Genomic DNA, 20,332 nt, shown 5'->3' with positions numbered 1-20,332 from the left:
AACAACTTATTCTGAATAACCAAAATACACAGGGTGATGATATTTGGCCAGTAGCATGTTGGGGAAAAGGGCTATCAAGTTTGTTCAAATGAATGACCTTCTCCTATATTCAAGGTCACAGGGGTCAAATATGTGAAAAACATTAAACAAATTCTTCTGAATAACAAAAATGCACAGGGTGATGATATTTGGCCAGTAGCATGCTGAGATGAAGGGCTCTTTATTGTACGTCCTCATTCTCAGTGTTACTTGGAGTGGAATCTGGGACCTCTGACTTACTAGTCTTGCGCTCTACCTAAGGGGCTAATCAGAATTTTTTCCTAGCTGAGTCGGTAGGAAGCGACTAGTTTTTTTTACCAGGGTGACATTAATTTGAGATTATTTGTTGTTCCCAAAGCTATCTATGACTTATAAAGTGTTTTGATATTTTATTTACGAATGCCAGATGTTGCATATTCATTGGAAAGTATCTATACAAGTGCCCAAAATACCATCAGCATAGTATGAAACATGGTATATAGTCATTGAGGGGTAAACGAAAAACATTATTATACCCCCTGCAACGAAGGTAGGGGGTACTGAAAACAGGTTGTCTGTCTGTCTGTCATTCCGTAGAAAAAAGTTCGTCCTAAAGGAATGGACCAATTTCAATGAAAGTTTCCAGATGTAATTACTACCACTTGAAGTTGTACATCCAAGTATTATTTTATCTTTCTGACTTTTCTACGAAATTATGGCCCATTGTTGAAAAAATTCTGAAACATTTTCTCCAGACAACTTGTTCTAAAGTTATGGACAGATTTCAAAGAAAGTTTCCAGATATGATAACTACCACATGAAGTTGTGCACTCGGGTACTGTTTTTCCATTCTGACCTTTTTTTACAAAGTTATTGTCCTTTGTTGAAAAATCCTTGTCCAGACAATTCTTCCAAAACTATGGGGCCAATTTCAATGAAGGTTTTCAGATACGATAACTACCACCTGATGTTGTGCATCCATTTATTATTTTTTTATTCTGACCCTTTTTTATGGACTAATGGCCCTTTGTTGAAAAATACTTGTCCAGACAACCCCTCCAAAACTATGGGGCCAATTTCAACAAAAGATTTCAGATATCTTGATCACTATCCCCTGATGTTGTGCACCCAGGTATTCTTATTTCAACCCTTTTTTGGAGCTTTTATAATCCTTGTCCTGACAACTTCTGCTGATCTACTGGGATGATTTCAGAGAAAGTTTATGAATATGTTAACTGCCCCTAGATGTTGTGCATCCAAGTAGTTTTTTCATTCCGACCCTTTTAAAAGGAGTTATGACCCTTAATGCCTTTGTTGAAAAAAACCTTTGTCTGCCTCTTCAACTTCTCAGTCGATTTTGATGAAAGTGTACAGATATTGTAATTACCCCCTGATGTCATGCATCGGGGTGGTATTTTTTCATTTCGACCCTTTTTAAGAAGTTATGGCCCTTTGCTAAAAATCTTTGCCCTGACAGCTACTACTTTAACTACTAGGACGATTTCAGCAAAATTGGTTCATCTGGGCTAACAAGATGTGGTATGGAAGTATGTTTTGGCATGGGGAGGGAGTACAGGAAGTATGTCAATGACTTAAATAAGTGTACAGCTCAGTAAATAAAGAAATCATTACAGATGGGAGACTGAATTGCTTTGCAAAGCTTTGCCTTCGTTAGCCTTTAGCTTACAGTTCTGGTTTATATAAGAGTGCAGAGTATTAGTTACAGTTCTAGTTTGAACTGTGGAGAATTCAAACTAATTAGCACCATTTTCAGAACAACTGATTGCACAATGTTCTGACATGGAATGTGAGTTGCCCTAGTGAAGAGGGAAAACAACCATTTATTTATAGTGATTTTGGGTGTGATTATAAGGTTACTGTTGCTTAAAGTATAATGTTGGTGAATACTTTACATGTCTCTACTCTCTGTGCTTACTAAAGAGTGAATATTTAAAACTCCAATTATTTAATGAGTAGGTTGCATTGACCTTGGATAGAGAAATAATTGATATTGGGAATACTTTTTCAAAGATGCAGGTCACTGTTACTTAAAATAGAATTCCACAGAACAATCACACAAAGCTGAAACTAAGTATTTCGGTTGTGCAAGGTAATACAGAAAAAAACCTGTGTGCTGCATCTATTTCAAAGGTACTTGTTACACCGAACATTTCCTTAGACAGGATGTGAATTAAGTAATATATATAGACTCTTACATGTATACTGCACCAATTTCATGATTAATACTTCAGAAATAAACTCCCCTGCAGGCCAGGGATTGAGAAAAGAATGGAAATGGGTCCCTTTCTAGGGTTAGACACTAACTTTTTTTGCTTGGTAGTCCACAGGACTAGTTGAAAAGATTATTTACTAGTCCATTGTCAATGTAACCAGTTCAAGAATTCCTGATAAAGAAACATCGTGATCTACAGCACAAAACATCAAAAGTAATTGACTGTAGGGGACTAACTACTGCCATACAAATATGGGGAAGTTTTAGGAAAATATTGACAATTAACATGCAACATAAATCTTATTTAAAGCAGTTCTCTAAATTTTAAAAAGAAATATTTATATTTAAAATCATATTTTTCACAAGTCCAAAGGACTAGTTAGGTAAGGTGATAGTCCAGGACTAGCAGATTATAGTGTTAGTGTTGACTCCTGCTGAATTCTACTAGTCCAGTACTAGCAGACTATAGTGTTAGTGTTGACTCCTGCTGAAATCTGATAGTCCAGGACTAGCAGACTATAGTGTTAGTGTTGGCTCCTGCTGAAATCTACTAGTCCAGGACTATCAGACTATAGCTTTAGTGTTGACTCCTGCTGAAATCTACTAGTCCAGGACTAGCAGACTATAGCTTTAGTGTTGACTCCTGCTGAAATCTGATAGTCCAGGACTAGCAGACTATAGTGTTAGTGTTGACTCCTGCTGAAATCTACTAGTCCAGGACTAGCAGACTATAGTGTTAGTGTTGACTCCTGCTGAAATCTACTAGTCCAGGACTAGCAGACTATAGTGTTAGTGTTGACTCCTGCTGAAATCTACTAGTCCAGGACTAGCAGACTATAGTGTTAGTGTTGACTCCTGCTGAAATCTACTAGTCCAGGACTAGCAGACTATAGTGTTAGTGTTGACTCCTGCTGAAATCTACTAGTCCAGGACTAGCAGACTATAGTGTTAGTGTTGACTCCTGCTGAAATCTACTAGTCCAGGACTAGCAGACTATAGTGTTAGTGTTGACTCCTGCTGAAATCTACTAGTCCAGGACTAGCAGACTATAGTGTTAGTGTTGACTCCTGCTGAAATCTACTAGTCCAGGACTAGCAGACTATAGTGTTAGTGTTGACTCCTGCTGAAATCTACTAGTCCAGGACTAGCAGACTATAGTGTTAGTGTTGACTCCTGCTGAAATCTACTAGTCCAGGACTAGCAGACTATAGTGTTAGTGTTGACTCCTGCTGAAATCTACTAGTCCAGGACTAGCAGACTATAGTGTTAGTGTTGACTCCTGCTGAAATCTACTAGTCCAGGACTAGCAGACTATAGTGTTAGTGTTGACTCCTGCTGAAATCTACTAGTCCAGGACTAGCAGACTATAGTGTTAGTGTTGACTCCTGCTGAAATCTACTAGTCCAGGACTAGCAGACTATAGTGTTAGTGTTGACTCCTGCTGAAATCTACTAGTCCAGGACTAGCAGACTATAGTGTTAGTGTTGACTCCTGCTGAAATCTACTAGTCCAGGACTAGCAGACTATAGTGTTAGTGTTGACTCCTGCTGAAATCTACTAGTCCAGGACTAGCAGACTATAGTGTTAGTGTTGACTCCTGCTGAAATCTACTAGTCCAGGACTAGCAGACTATAGTGTTAGTGTTGACTCCTGCTGAAATCTACTAGTCCAGGACTAGCAGACTATAGTGTTAGTGTTGACTCCTGCTGAAATCTACTAGTCCAGGACTAGCAGACTATAGTGTTAGTGTTGACTCCTGCTGAAATCTACTAGTCCAGGACTAGCAGACTATAGTGTTAGTGTTGACTCCTGCTGAAATCTACTAGTCCAGGACTAGCAGACTATAGTGTTAGTGTTGACTCCTGCTGAAATCTACTAGTCCAGGACTAGCAGACTATAGTGTTAGTGTTGACTCCTGCTGAAATCTACTAGTCCAGGACTAGCAGACTATAGTGTTAGTGTTGACTCCTGCTGAAATCTACTAGTCCAGGACTAGCAGACTATAGTGTTAGTGTTGACTCCTGCTGAAATCTACTAGTCCAGGACTAGCAGACTATAGTGTTAGTGTTGACTCCTGCTGAAATCTACTAGTCCAGGACTAGCAGACTATAGTGTTAGTGTTGACTCCTGCTGAAATCTACTAGTCCAGGACTAGCAGACTATAGTGTTAGTGTTGACTCCTGCTGAAATCTACTAGTCCAGGACTAGCAGACTATAGTGTTAGTGTTGACTCCTGCTGAAATCTACTAGTCCAGGACTAGCAGACTATAGTGTTAGTGTTGACTCCTGCTGAAATCTACTAGTCCAGGACTAGCAGACTATAGTGTTAGTGTTGACTCCTGCTGAAATCTACTAGTCCAGGACTAGCAGACTATAGTGTTAGTGTTGACTCCTGCTGAAATCTACTAGTCCAGGACTAGCAGACTATAGTGTTAGTGTTGACTCCTGCTGAAATCTACTAGTCCAGGACTAGCAGACTATAGTGTTAGTGTTGACTCCTGCTGAAATCTACTAGTCCAGGACTAGCAGACTATAGTGTTAGTGTTGACTCCTGCTGAAATCTACTAGTCCAGGACTAGCAGACTATAGTGTTAGTGTTGACTCCTGCTGAAATCTACTAGTCCAGGACTAGCAGACTATAGTGTTAGTGTTGACTCCTGCTGAAATCTACTAGTCCAGGACTAGCAGACTATAGTGTTAGTGTTGACTCCTGCTGAAATCTACTAGTCCAGGACTAGCAGACTATAGTGTTAGTGTTGACTCCTGCTGAAATCTACTAGTCCAGGACTAGCAGACTATAGTGTTAGTGTTGACTCCTGCTGAAATCTACTAGTCCAGGACTAGCAGACTATAGTGTTAGTGTTGACTCCTGCTGAAATCTACTAGTCCAGGACTAGCAGACTATAGTGTTAGTGTTGACTCCTGCTGAAATCTACTAGTCCAGGACTAGCAGACTATAGTGTTAGTGTTGACTCCTGCTGAAATCTACTAGTCCAGGACTAGCAGACTATAGTGTTAGTGTTGACTCCTGCTGAAATCTACTAGTCCAGGACTAGCAGACTATAGTGTTAGTGTTGACTCCTGCTGAAATCTACTAGTCCAGGACTAGCAGACTATAGTGTTAGTGTTGACTCCTGCTGAAATCTACTAGTCCAGGACTAGCAGACTATAGTGTTAGTGTTGACTCCTGCTGAAATCTACTAGTCCAGGACTAGCAGACTATAGTGTTAGTGTTGACTCCTGCTGAAATCTACTAGTCCAGGACTAGCAGACTATAGTGTTAGTGTTGACTCCTGCTGAAATCTACTAGTCCAGGACTAGCAGACTATAGTGTTAGTGTTGACTCCTGCTGAAATCTACTAGTCCAGGACTAGCAGACTATAGTGTTAGTGTTGACTCCTGCTGAAATCTACTAGTCCAGGACTAGCAGACTATAGTGTTAGTGTTGACTCCTGCTGAAATCTACTAGTCCAGGACTAGCAGACTATAGTGTTAGTGTTGACTCCTGCTGAAATCTACTAGTCCAGGACTAGCAGACTATAGTGTTAGTGTTGACTCCTGCTGAAATCTACTAGTCCAGGACTAGCAGACTATAGTGTTAGTGTTGACTCCTGCTGAAATCTACTAGTCCAGGACTAGCAGACTATAGTGTTAGTGTTGACTCCTGCTGAAATCTACTAGTCCAGGACTAGCAGACTATAGTGTTAGTGTTGACTCCTGCTGAAATCTACTAGTCCAGGACTAGCAGACTATAGTGTTAGTGTTGACTCCTGCTGAAATCTACTAGTCCAGGACTAGCAGACTATAGTGTTAGTGTTGACTCCTGCTGAAATCTACTAGTCCAGGACTAGCAGACTATAGTGTTAGTGTTGACTCCTGCTGAAATCTACTAGTCCAGGACTAGCAGACTATAGTGTTAGTGTTGACTCCTGCTGAAATCTACTAGTCCAGGACTAGCAGACTATAGTGTTAGTGTTGACTCCTGCTGAAATCTACTAGTCCAGGACTAGCAGACTATAGTGTTAGTGTTGACTCCTGCTGAAATCTACTAGTCCAGGACTAGCAGACTATAGTGTTAGTGTTGACTCCTGCTGAAATCTACTAGTCCAGGACTAGCAGACTATAGTGTTAGTGTTGACTCCTGCTGAAATCTACTAGTCCAGGACTAGCAGACTATAGTGTTAGTGTTGACTCCTGCTGAAATCTACTAGTCCAGGACTAGCAGACTATAGTGTTAGTGTTGACTCCTGCTGAAATCTACTAGTCCAGGACTAGCAGACTATAGTGTTAGTGTTGACTCCTGCTGAAATCTACTAGTCCAGGACTAGCAGACTATAGTGTTAGTGTTGACTCCTGCTGAAATCTACTAGTCCAGGACTAGCAGACTATAGTGTTAGTGTTGACTCCTGTTTTCCTACAATTCTTTATGCAGGTAGGGGTGTAAGTCGGCCATCCTGGTGAGTTGAAGTTGAAGTTAAAATTTTGTTCCATGCTACCTTCAAATAACTTTCGGCATTAAGCTCAGACTTGGTATGTTGGTTGAACAAGGGAAATAGAACACTAGACATTTTAGGAGTGGTCCATCCAAGGTCAAAGTCAGTATAACTGAAAAATTGACACACATGGGTTGAGGGGAGGGGCCAAAAGGGGTAATTTGTAATGCTTTAAATGAGATGGATAGCAGCCATTGGTTGGAAGCTTAGTCAAGTTGTGAGGATTGTGGGGCTAACACCTGGGAGGACTGAGGATTGGAACCAAAAAGGGTTAATTTGGCCATAATGCTTTAAACAACTTTATTCTCTGTAACTATCAGATGGACACAATCATTCGCTGGCAGAGTGGATTCAAAATTGTACAAATACAGTAGAAGGGCTGACTCCCACAGGGGCTGAGGGGTGGGTATGGCCACAGAAGAGTGCATGATTGTCACATTGCTTGAAATGACTGAGTTGGTTAACCAAGTTATTGGCAACCATATTTGGTTATGAAGTATTCTCAAGTGATGGCGATTCAAAATGACACAAATGAAGGGGCAGTACTCCAGGGGTTTTTGGGGGCAGGGTCAAAAATGTTTAAGAAATGCTTTTTACTTCTTTTATTGAGCAATAAGTTTTACAACCTATATCTGGTTTACAGCATACTCAGGTGGTGGTGATTCAAAATTGTACAAATGGGGGGTGTATCCACTGGGGTTAAATGGCAGGGCAAAACAAGGGGGTATAGCTTTGAATTAATTGAGATCATATTCTTATCATAAATAGTTTTCTCTGCATGGAACAAAATACAGGTGTATATACTGTATATCTGGAAACTTTTGCCCATTCAAAGTTTCATCTTGTATCAAAAAATGCATATTTGCCAATTGTAAATTTTCCCATTCACATTTGAATACTATGTGTATTATGTTATTTACTAGTAGACGTCTCTCCAATGATAAATTTGCCCTCATTAAAGAAGGCGAAAAAGGGAAAATGTTCAATTGTGGGGAAATTTCCAGGTATACTTGCATTGATAGTTGTATATGGTAGCACTGCCAGGATCAGCCTGGAGCCTCTCCCTGCCAATGTAAACCTAGTTTCTGAATATAAACATGGAAACAGTAAAGATCCCACCCTGTAACTTTATATACTGTTGCTGAACAAGAAGATTTTATTGTATATATCAGTGATGAAAATACTGCAATAGTTCCCAAATTCATGTTGGAACAGGCAGCAGCAAAATTTAGAAAGAAAAAACACTGTAATATATATAAATATATAATTATGCTACCAAAATTTGCACTGGTGCCTTGTCCTACCTGGTTGGCCTATTTTCAATATTTAGTGAAAATATGATGCCGTGATCAGTAGTAAAATATAAATGTGAGCAATGTAGGCCCTCTGAGCCTCTTGTTATTAATTGCATTCTGCCATGGACATTTTACCAGTGTGTATTTATAATGTTGTTGTTATTTTGATTACAGTTGATCTGCTGAAAGGATTTTGTGATTATTACTTGGCGTTCGACTTCAGTAAAAGAAAGATTTCCATTTATGATGGCGTGTACTACCAAAGGACTTTAAGACATCTTAGAGTTTCCGATGGAGCAATGGAGATTCCACTTGAGTACAAAGAGTGTTACAACACAAATGTGTCAAAAAATGTGACCTCGGGTGTGATAAACGTGATGAAGAAAGAGTTGACAAATTTACATAAGGCCTTAAATAACAACAATCTTGGTTCTGTATTGAAAGAAAGTGGAAGACAACTATAAACAACAAGAACAGTTAGATGGAAACAAAATGTGCATCGCTGCAAGACTTGATCTTGTCTTGTGACATTTTTCCTACAGAACCTATAGACCAAGAAAAAAGAATGAACTCTTTGGGAAGTGAGCTGTATCATGTTGTTTTAATGCATTATCGTGGCTATTGTTCAGGATTGACAGAATCAAACACTACCCGAAATATAGCCTTGAATATGCTTGTGAAACAGCCATGAAAGAAATCGGCTTTCAAAAATATTCCATGAGCCATGAAAAGTCTATAAAATTACTGTTAAATCCATGTGAAATGTGTAACTGAATCAACTTTTAAGTGATGGGTGCTACCCAGCACTTTAAACATGGCCATTAACCTGCCTATTTGATGCCCATTACAAACTGTTTGACTTCATGGGTTCCCCATTAATCTTTCCATCAATCACACCCTTATTATTGCACATTTTCATGGCATTTCAATGGTCTATAAATGGCTTTGTGTTCATGGCTTTTCAAGGTTAGTAAGTGGTAAATTGTTTGGTAGTGGGATATCCAGAGAAAAAAAACCTTGTTAATAAAGCACTTACAATTTGAAATAAAAAACATTTTAAGCTTGCCAATTCAAAGAACAGAAAACGTTTGCTCATCACGAAGCAACTGAGAATGGAGGCAAGAATTTATCCATGTGCCAACAATGAGAAAATTATTGGAATAACAAACAATGAAAATGCTGTTTGATATCTATTTACTACCACTATTGTAGCTCACCGGTCTCTTTAAGTTGGCTTAATCCCATACAGTACCTTTCATTCAACTTATGATAAAACCTTTGTGACCTCCAGCCACAAAGGTTCCCCTTTTTCTGTAGTTGCGGCTGTTTATGAATTTACTCAGATTGAGAAAAAAAAGGTGGCCGCCTTAGGATTTTGACAGTTCAAGATTAATATCGACTTTTGTCAAGATGTGCTTAACAGTTTTTTGTCAAATTTTATATAATGGTTCCCCTTTGCCTGTAGCTGTGCATGTGCATGGTTCATTTTAGACTGATAAAAAAACCAAGATGGCTGCCTTGAAAAGCCAATTTTTATTTCGATAGTTCAAGTATGTTATCGCTTTTCTTCAAGAAGCACACAACCTCTTTCTCAAATTTCATATGTAGGTTCCTTTTGGTTTGATGATGTGCATATATTTGTACGCCCCTCAAAAAGTTTGATGGGATGTATTGGGGAGCACCAATCCATCCATAAATGGTCATATGTAGGCCCTGTTTGGTCTATAGTTGTGCATAATTCATTTTAAGACTGATCAAAAAAGGAAAATTGCTATCAGTGCAGCCATCGTCAGTATTGACAGTTCAAGTTTGTTATCACTATTTCTCTATAAGGCTGCCAGACATATCTTGTGTAGACTGGGACTGGGCTCTAGGTTTTTTGATTTTGGTTTTTAGCTTGAAGTGGCTTTATCAGAAGGAAAATATGGCAATCAAACGGAAATTTATCTCTCCTTTTCAATATATTTAACCCATTACTATTTTAGTTAATAGGACCCAACTAGGAAAGGGTGCTGTCAAATCCAGCAATGTGAATTTTTTATCAGAAGCAACCACAAGATGCATTTACTGTTAATAAGACTATTAATCTAATAGATAGGAGAAAAGACCAGTACTTAGTACTAAAGAACATCTTACAATGACGGCCTCCAAGATCCCACTGGGATATCTTGTTAGAACACTGGCCTATATATTGAAAAGTGAAACTGTTTTGAATATCAAAAATAAAAAAATAAATTATATAAAGAATCTAAACGTTTCATTTTTGATTAGCTTAGATGGTGAGCTTATGCCATACTGCAGCGTCCGTTGTCTGTCCGTCCGTAGATTTTGACTAAATTTGGTCTGGAGCATCCTTAGGCTTAGGGGACTCAATTTGTATACATGGTGGGTGTGGCCCCCATGGGAGCAGAGGGGTGGGGCCTCTAATAGGGGAAATAGAGGTTAAACCTTTAAAATCCTTTTTCTAACGTAGGGATTTAGGGATTTTATCCTAATTTAATTTGGAACATCCTTGGGCCAATCAGACTTAATTTTGTATGAAGAGTGGGTGTGGCCCCCCTGGGGGCAGAGGGGCGGTCAGCCTAATAGGGGTAATTTAGCAAATTCTTCAAAATTTTGCTTCTTCTGTAGGAATAACAGGATTTTGCCTATATTTAGTTTAAGGCATCCTTAGGTGAATGGGACTTAATTTTGTATAAACAGTGGGTCTGTCCCCCCTGGAGGCAGAGGGGCAATGCCCAATAGGGGAAACATAGCAAATTCTTCAAAATCCTTCTTCTCCTGAAGGAATGACAGGATTTTGCCCAAATTTTGTATCATACGCCCTTTGGTGAAGGGGAATCAAGTTTGTATATACAGTGGGTCTGATCCCCCTTGGGACAATGATGCGGGGCCTAATATGGGATATAAAGGAATAGCTTAAATATTCGTCTTCTGTTTGGATGAAGGTATTTTGATCAAATTTGAACAGTAGCATCCTATGGGGAAGGAAAATCAATTTTGTATAAATGATGGGTTTTACCCCCTGGGGGCAGAGGGGCGGGGCCAAATAGGGAAAATAGATAATAGCTTTAAAATCCTTCTTCTTCTCTAGGAATGACAGGATTTTGTCCATATTTTGTCTTATTAGCATCCTTGGGTGAAGGGGACTTAATTTCGTATCAACGGTGGGTCTGACACGGGGCCAGAGGGGTGGGGCCCAATAGGGGAAACAGCAAATTCTTCAAAGTCCTTTTTTTCCTGATTTTGTCCAATTGCATATAAATATAACCCCTGACTAACCATGTACACTACCAGCAGTATCTAGCTATTTCAACTTCAATTTTGCTAACATTTCCAGGTGAACGATACAGGCCCTCAGGGCCTCTTGTTCTTCTGGTTTTGATCTACAAATCAAAGATTCTATAAACTAAAACCATTTTGGTTTATAGAATTTTAAATTAAAAGTTACAATACTTTAGATATATGAGTCATGATATTTGACCTGTAGCATGGTGAGTGATCAAGTACCATTGTATTCTAACAATTTGATCTAGCATTTAGTTTAGTCATCAGATCCATATATACAAAGTACATCAATTAAAAAGAGAACATATAAAAAAAACAAAGATAAAGAAGCAAACATAACAGCAGGTAACATGATAACATTCCTTATTTGTATGCAAGAAATTCATTTTTGGCACTCAATGAGCGGTAAAGTGTGCCAGTTCATATATCCTATAGCATATGCATTAAGTTTTGATGCTATCATAGTATGGATTTGGTTATACTGATATTATACATAATATCTACCTGGAGACTTTATAATCCCCTCATAAAGAAAGTTCGAGGGGATATAAGATTCCGCCCGTACGTACGTATATATATATGTTACACTCTTTGGGATCGCTCGAGCGACTTTAGTTTTCAACAGAAATTCATGAAAATACCTTGGAACAAATTCGCATTTCGGGTAACTGCGTTGAAAATCAAGGTCACTGTTACAATTTTTAGGTCACCTGAGCTTTGCTCAAGTGCATAAACTTTTAACATTTTCAACTTCTTCTCAAGAACCAGTAGATGGATTTTTTTCAAACTTGGTCAGAAACATCCTTGGTAGATGAGGCTACAAAATTGTAAAATTTGGAATCCTACCCCAAACCTTGTATCCTTGGAGGGATGTTTTCAAATAGTAAAATTGAAATTCCTACCCCGACCGACCCCTTGGGCCAGGGTTGGGCCCCAAAGGGATAATTACCCAATATTTCAAAAATCTTCTTCTTCAGACTCAGAGGGACACAGTCATTTTCTCTGCATGGAAAGAAAGATCGTCAGGGGCTTTATTTAAATTGTAAATTTCAGGACCCTGAGCTATCCAATCTCCCTTTGGAAGAGGGTAAAGTTTACTATAGTTTAGATAGTGAAATAACACTTTTGGGTATATTTTGATAACTTTCTGTAGGAAATTATTTTTACTTGGTGAGAATTATCCTTGGAGGGATGGTTTCAAATAGTAAAATTGGGATTCCTATCCCAACCCCTGGGGCCAGGGCGGGGCCCCAAAGGGAAAATTAACCAATATTTCAAAAATCTTCTCCAGACTCAGAGGTACTACATTCATTTTCTCTGCATGGAAAGAAAATCATCAGGGGCTTTATTTAAATTGTAAATTTCAGGACCCCAGAGCTATCCATTCTCCCTTGGGGAGGGGATAATTAGTTTACTATAGTTTATATAAGGAAATAACACTTTTGGGTATATTTTATCCATTTTCAGTAGAAAATTACTCAAACTTAGTCAGAATCATCTTTGGTGAATGAGGGTATTACATTGTAAAATTGGGATTCCTGCCCCATCCCCAGGGGCTAGGGTGTATGTGGGGCCCCAAAGGGAACATTTACCAATATTTTCAAATTCTTATCCTTTGATGACATGACAAGTATTGTACTTCACTTAGTTTACATGCTGATTTCCACATCACATCTAAACAATAAAATAAAGTTACCAGTACCTATGATATAACTCAGGTGACCGCTAAGGCCCTTGGGCCTCTTGTTTTAAATTCTAAGCTCCAGTCACTGTTACTAGAAATAAACCATGTGGGGTACATTTAGTGTTTGGTATGGCAATGCCTTGAACAATTTGTATTTCAGGTTACTGTGTGAAAGTTCAAGGTCACTGTTACTATTTAAAAAACAACTTTGTCATCGCTCTATCGACTTATAATGATAATTATTATTATTTTTCTTTATTGAGGATAAATACATGTTTAGCCATGGGCTAATCTTCCACATGGTCCTCTTGTTAGTAATATACACATGTTAATTATGCATAACATTATAAATATATATAAGAAACACACAATAGCATAAAATATATAATATCATAACTTTCTAAGACAAAGTCACCTTAAAATTAATATCACAGCTGTCTTAGGTTAAGAATATCACAAAATGCACAATTGTCCTGCAAAGTTGTTTCATCAATTAAATGGCACATTTTACATATATGCTAACATAGCAAAAACATAAAAATTGACCTAGTTATATGCTAATGTAGCATAATTTAAAACAAAATTGGTTTCACTTCATTGAAAAAGCTACTTATAAAATGTATGAAAATGTTTGACAAGTTTCTGTTTAAAATTGTTAAATTTACTGACTTTCTTTAACTCTTCTGGAAGTCCATTCCAAAGTTGAATACCAGCAATAAAAAAATTGTTCGGAATAAAATGTTGTCCTGTGTTTCAGAACACAGATGATATTTGCATCTGAAAACCTAGTACGCTACTTCTTGTATGGACATTCCTGGCTAGACAAACATTTCCTGCTCAGTACTAATCCATTTAGACATTACATACTATTCTAAATGTCAAGTTGTTCTCGATTGGCATCCACTTTAAAGCTCAAAACATGTCCTTAGATCTGGCTGCTCGTTTTTGAGCCTTTAGATAATTTATCCATTAGTTTTGCTGTACAACCTGACCAATCTGTACTACAATATATAAAATACACCATCTATACCAACAGCCTTTTTGATATCTAATGATTTTAAAAAGTTTTCAGAAAATTTGATCTCCATGTATAGAATTGTAAAGCTACATTTTTCAGAAATTTTCTGTGAGATAAAACCTTTAACCTTTTCGAATGTAGAGTCAGTATTATCAAGCTGTGAAATGAGTTTCCCGGCTATATCTGTATGGTAGTTGTTGAGATGGTCAGCTGTTTTCTTTTTATCATAAATGTTCTCACTTCCACTGCTTAAAAATATTTGGTGAAGTACTAGTCTGTTTGGGAACAACTTCTCAAATAAATTTCCATAAATTAATGGTACTTGGATTGTCAAGGTTGCTTCATCCGACTTCATTCTTCAGCGGAATTTCGTGAAACTTGATACAATTGTTTGCCATGACAATACCTTCTACAGATGCAGTTTGCTAGAGCAGTTACTGTTACATTATTGAATTTTCTATTCATTTCCTCATACATATTGCACACAGTGTGTGAATGTGAGGGGATTTGTATCACTTGTGATGCCTTGTTGTTATAATATCCGGTCAAACTGGTGTGATCAATTATGATTTCTTTTTTTTAGGGGTGGGTGGGAAATGGGCTTGAGATAAAGGGTGTATGCACCCAAAATATCTTGGTCTGTCCGTTTATGTTAAAGGTTAATTCAAAAGGGCAAACTCTTTTAAATGTAAATTTAATGATGGTCATTTTTGACAATAAAACAAATGTGTAAAAAGTTGCTTTGATATTATTATCATTTTTTTATTGATGTATTTTTTTTAGGGTTGGACAATGTAACCTTAAAAACTAAATCATAGGGGAATAGCCAAAATTAAATACATTTTATACATATATTCAAAGTTGTATTGTGTAATTCATTTAAGCTCACCTGGATAAAAGGACCAAGTAAGCTTAAATATGCCATGGCAAGGCATTTGTCGTCGGTTCATCTTATGTCAACTTTTTTTGTCTTAAAATGTCTTCTTCTTAATGAATGATAGGCCTAGAGTGATGATATTCAGCTAATAGCATGCTGGGATAAAGGGCTACCAAGTAATTCAAATTAATGAACTTGACCCATGTATAAGGTCACAGGGGACAAATGATTCAATTTAAAAAAAAACAAAAAAACAAAATAATGCAAAGGCCAACAATGATGATATTTGTCCAGTTGTCTGCAGTGTTGAAGGGCGATTAAGTTTATTCAACCAATGACACTGACCCTCCTACAAGGTCACTCAAGTCTATTAACGGTATGTTAAAATATTTGAACATCTTTTCAATTATCAAAATACCTTGGGAGATGGTATTGGGCAAGGATTATACTTGTGTGAAGGATAACGAAACTTGTTAAAATAAATAACTGACCTACTTTCAAGGTTACTGGGTTCAACTGATTAAAAAAAATCTTCAAACAACTTCTTCTGTATAACTAAAAGACCCTGATTAATGATTATTGGCCAGTAGCATGCAGAGCTAAATGACTTAACTAAATGACTATCAAGTTGTTTAAATGAATGACCTTGACACACTCACAAGGTCACTAGTCAAATGTTAGCTAGTCTAGCAAAACAAATCTTTGAAATAACCATAAGGCAAAGGGTGGTTGATTTTGGCTAATAGCATGCTGAGATAAATGTCTACCAAATTTATTCAAATGAATGACTGAATTATTTTCGAGGTCACAGGGGTCAAATCTGTTCAAATATTTAGACATCTTCTAAAGTGTCAGGGTGCTGATATTTGGCCAGTAGCATGTTCCAATGAAAGGCTACAAAGTGGGTTCAAATGAGTTCACAGAGGTATTGAAAAGTTCAATCATTAATTTTCTTCAAGGGTAATGACATTTGGCCAGTAACATATGTATTGGAATGATGGGCCACATAATTTGTTGAAATTAGTTACTTTGACCCACTTTCTAAATTGCAGGAGTCAAATGTTCAAAAAAGATTTCTAAAACAAATTCTTCTTAATAACCAAATGACTCCGGGTGGGGATATTTGGCCTGTAGCTTGGTAGCCTAGTTTAAATTTTGGCTCACATGAATGCTCATATGAGCTATTGCCATCCGTATTTGTCTATAATCATGACTCATGTGTTGTCAATTGTAATTGTATGTTAACTGTTTTACATTTTTGATTCCTCCAAAACCTCTGCAGAACCAAAAGGGGTAAAAATGACAAAAATTTAAACAATGTTCTCTTTCAGACCCATGTATCCCTGGGCCACACACTCTTATCTGGGGAGGAGGTAAAACTTTCTATGGTAAACATTTGAAAAATATTACTTTTGAGTTTATTTTGTTCATTTCCAGCTGGATATTATTTTCTACAATCATCTTCTCTGTAGACGGTTTTGCTGGAATCATTACTCTAGCTTACTAGTTTACTTTAGTTTATATCGGGAATTTTGTCAGCGCGTCTGTAGTAAAAAAGCTTGTGTACAAGATATCTTTCGAACCCGTGAAACACATTTATTATTATATTTACACCATAGTATGGTTATATCGAGTTCTACACCTGATTAGAATTTAATGGTATTCGGTTAACGTTAAAGAGTCAAAGGTCAGGGTCAAAGATCACACTTTACCACTTTTGAAGTAAAAAGCTTGTGTACAAGATATTTCAGAAACCACTAAACATTTAGTTTATATTTACACCATACTATGGTTATATGGTATGCCATTCTACACCCTGATTAGATAATGGTGGTCATCTGTCAATGTGAAAGGGTCAAAGTTCACAGTAAATATAATTTCAACCGGTTGAAGGTAGGAATTAGGATGTTATTATTTTCTCTTTGGTATGAGAACGCCAATAGGTGGTGCTATTGGTGGTATATGCACGTGCAAATGGACTGTGTTGTTACCTTTACGTGTCATTCAGGCGACACAGGTAACAAGAAGCACACGTGTATTTTTTAATTTTTAAATGGGCCTATTATATTGAGAATAATAGGTTTGTGTGTGAGATGTACATTATTGTGTATTTGTGTTTATTAATCATGATGATTGTAAATAAACATCGGTCAGTGCCTATGTCGCTGGGAAATACAGTTTTTGTATTCGTGTTGTTTATCCTATTGGATAATGTAGAAGAGAAAAAATACCCTTGTCTACTATGGTGATACTGATTTCTACAGCTGATTAGTATAGATTTGGTCATCGGTCAAGGTTAATGGGAAATGGTGACCAGCAAAGTTGGATGAGAAGAAATGGGGGGTGGTTGAGATATATCTATGTGTATATAAGTGACAGACTTGAGCAGTTATTGCAGAAAAAAACAAGTAAGCGTACATGTAAATGCCTGTCATTTAGACTTTAAATGTGCTAGTGGTACTAAAACTTGTGTAAATAAAGACGGATATATTCTTTATTATAAATGATGTTGCACCTGTCAATGCTGGTCACCACCAGATTAAAGCTTCACCATGGCTGATGGATCATTCTAGATATGCACACGGTTAGAGAACATTTAAAGATTTCCAAAGGAAATGTAATTGAACTATCGCCTCAGAACAGATAAGAAAAAATCAATACGAAAAAGCAAACGGGATAGTTAAAATGCGAATAATGTTGAAAAATGCTTACCTTTGAAGGAAAACTGGCTAGACAAACCTTGTACGTGAAATCATTCACAAAATGTGCAATGTAAATCGTCTCGTGTAGTCTGCGCACATATAAGCCAATGGCCTGGGCTCTGTATGGAAAAACGTATCTAATATTATTTTTGCTTCTTTTCAATTCTTTTTTCGTGAAGGTTCAAGCCGGATTTAAAAAAATCAAATTAAAAGTAATTGCTGCAAATTACTCACCTTTACCTGGGTCGTCATACAAACCTAGTCCGTCCACTCTTATTTCTGGCACAAATTACTCACCTTTACCTGGGTCGTCATACAAACCTAGTCCGTCTACTCTTATTTCTGGTACAAATTACTCGCCTTTACCTGGGTCGTCATACAAACCTAGTCCGTCCACTCTTGTTTCTGGTACAAATTACTCCCCTTTACCTGGGTCGTCATACAAACCTAGTTCGTCCTCTCTTATTTCTGGTACAAATAACTCCCCTTTACCTGGGTCGTCATTCAAAGCTAGTCCGTCCAATCTTATTTCTGGTACCATTGTATTCAATAGAAATCCAAAGCATTTTCTATGGTGCGTTCTAACCTCTCGCAATCCAGCATACACGAAGGTGTATCTGGTTATCTAAATATATAAAAAGGAGCTGGACATCTGGGGTATTAGCTATCCTGTCTCCATATCACAAAAGGTGAACCTTTTCGAAAGACAAAACACTGTCAGTTAACGGGATGTAAAGGTAGTTCTCCGTTATATGTCGCCAACATCAAAAAGGAAAGTCATCCCATCAATCTGCTTTTCTAACAGGAAAATGAATTTACACATTACTGCCTGCTTTAAAATCTCAACGCTTTTCTAGTAAAGCCCTGACCGTGGATGGATATGTAAAATTCAAATCTAGTCCTTACCAGTCACATCTGTAACAAAGGATGAAAACAAAGGTCCGCGACCACTGCAATCGGACTGAAACGTTTACATTGCACCACACAATAAATGTAACATCATTTTTCAATTTCCCCTCATTTGTTACGGTAGTTTTATATAATCTCGGGGGATTCGATTCTAACATATTTGAACACGTTGGCCTCTTTAAAGATCATGTGTGTTAACGTTGTCGATCCTTGTCAGCTTCAAGAACAAATACTCCCATCTGAAGATTGGTTTTACAGACACCTGAGTAAATCGTACGTGTCAGGGGTCGATTATGTGCATGCGCTTAAAGTATATCTGGAAATGAACATAGTAATAATAATAATATGTAACATTTGATATAGCGCCCTATCTAGCTAACATAGGCCGCTCTAAAGCGTTTTACAGTAGAAATATATACAATTAGCATCTACATTAATCAATAAATGTTTTGAGGAATTCTCAGGAGCTGCCTTATCAGGCGCTAACTACTAGTCCCATGTCACCTGGCTAATATCTCCCTATGTGTGTATGCCTGCGTATGTGCTGGAGATGCATTGTGTTCGCATTAACATTTTTGGTGAAAATAACATGTCGCAGTTAATACGGTACTCAAGGGCTTGTTCCGAATATCATGACTTCCGTGATATATGTCAACTGCTTACGGACAACCTTATAACCAGGGTTTCCAAGGATGCATGTTGATGAAAACTATAGATACGTTTTATGGTCGCCTTCAGAATATCGCAGTAAAATATGCTGAACTCTTGTGATGAGAAGCTTAAGGTAGATGATTTTTAATACGATCATTAGAGTGCCTTGTGATTTAATGTCACTGTGAGCTCCTAGCTGATGTATGGACATTACGTTACAGGGATTCGGTTTGGATTTACATGGCGAGTGTCGTCGATGTAGCAGCAGACGCTTACCCTTCCGGAACACCTGGTCTTATTCTCCTGGCACTTTTTCAAGAGTCTCAATGTAACTCTTTCTTATGTTCATATTTCATCGATTTCGAGTTCGAATTATAGTTTTGTTGACACTTCAGTCCCCCTTGCTGTTGTTTTCTTCATAACGATTAATTTAGCTTCATTGGGAGCTCATGGAGGAGCGCGCGATGAAGCACAATGATTTGTACATCTCCGTACCCGCCCCCTACTTCGTGTGACGAATCCTGCAGTTTCATCGTAAGAATGATTTATTGATGCAAGTTACAAGCCTGGACATTTAATCGGGCATTATTAGCTCACCTGGCACGGCGTCCGTCGTCCGTCCGTCCGTCGTCCGTCGTCAATATTTTACTTTAAACGACTTCTTCTTAATAACCGAAAGGCCTAGGGTGTCGATATTGTGACGTAACCCCCCTATCGGTCACGGCCCTGCCCTTGACCTCAGGTATTGACGGAAGTCTAGACTGCGTTATACGTCAGTTGTCCGTCCATGGTCATTAGTGGTTGATCAATCAAAGTCTGTAACTCTGTAATGTGAGAAGTAGTACCGCTGCCACCATATGTGCGTGACGACTAATTAACTAAACTATACCTGTCTTGTAAAATGGCTATTGACCCAGCCTCAAATATACATGTGTTAATATATGAGACTAGTGCAATGAGCCAAAGGCTCGATTTGACAGGCCGTCACTAAAGTTTTATCAAGGCCTTACTGGTCTTGAGGTTCGAAAAATGTGTTACGAGCCCAGATTTGTAAGCGATTCCGGTAACTTACTTAAATGAAAACCATGATTCATTAAATACAAATATGTACATTTATTGTGTGCCGACTATTTACATAAAATATGAAGTCTTGGTCTTGATCCT

The 20,332-nt window shown here is 37.8% G+C and overlaps 1 protein-coding gene across 2 annotated transcripts in view; it reads left to right on the top strand.

Moving 5' to 3' along the window:
- LOC110451081 (poly(A) RNA polymerase cid11-like) overlaps positions 1-10,286 on the top strand; it is a 48,433-nt gene extending 38,147 nt beyond the window's left edge. For both annotated transcript variants that reach the window (XM_021498938.1, XM_021498937.1), the window contains exon 8: positions 8,214-10,286. In XM_021498938.1, coding sequence (XP_021354613.1) covers positions 8,214-8,503 — 290 coding nt within the window. In that variant the 3' untranslated portion in view covers positions 8,504-10,286. The remainder of the gene's footprint in view (positions 1-8,213) is intronic.
- The last annotated feature ends 10,046 nt before the right edge of the window (positions 10,287-20,332 follow it).

The sequence above is a fragment of the Mizuhopecten yessoensis genome, unplaced genomic scaffold (genome assembly GCF_002113885.1).
Source record: "Mizuhopecten yessoensis strain PY_sf001 unplaced genomic scaffold, ASM211388v2 scaffold5789, whole genome shotgun sequence".
NCBI classification, from domain to species: domain Eukaryota; kingdom Metazoa; phylum Mollusca; class Bivalvia; order Pectinida; family Pectinidae; genus Mizuhopecten; species Mizuhopecten yessoensis.
This window is presented reverse-complemented; position numbering and strand designations above follow the sequence as displayed.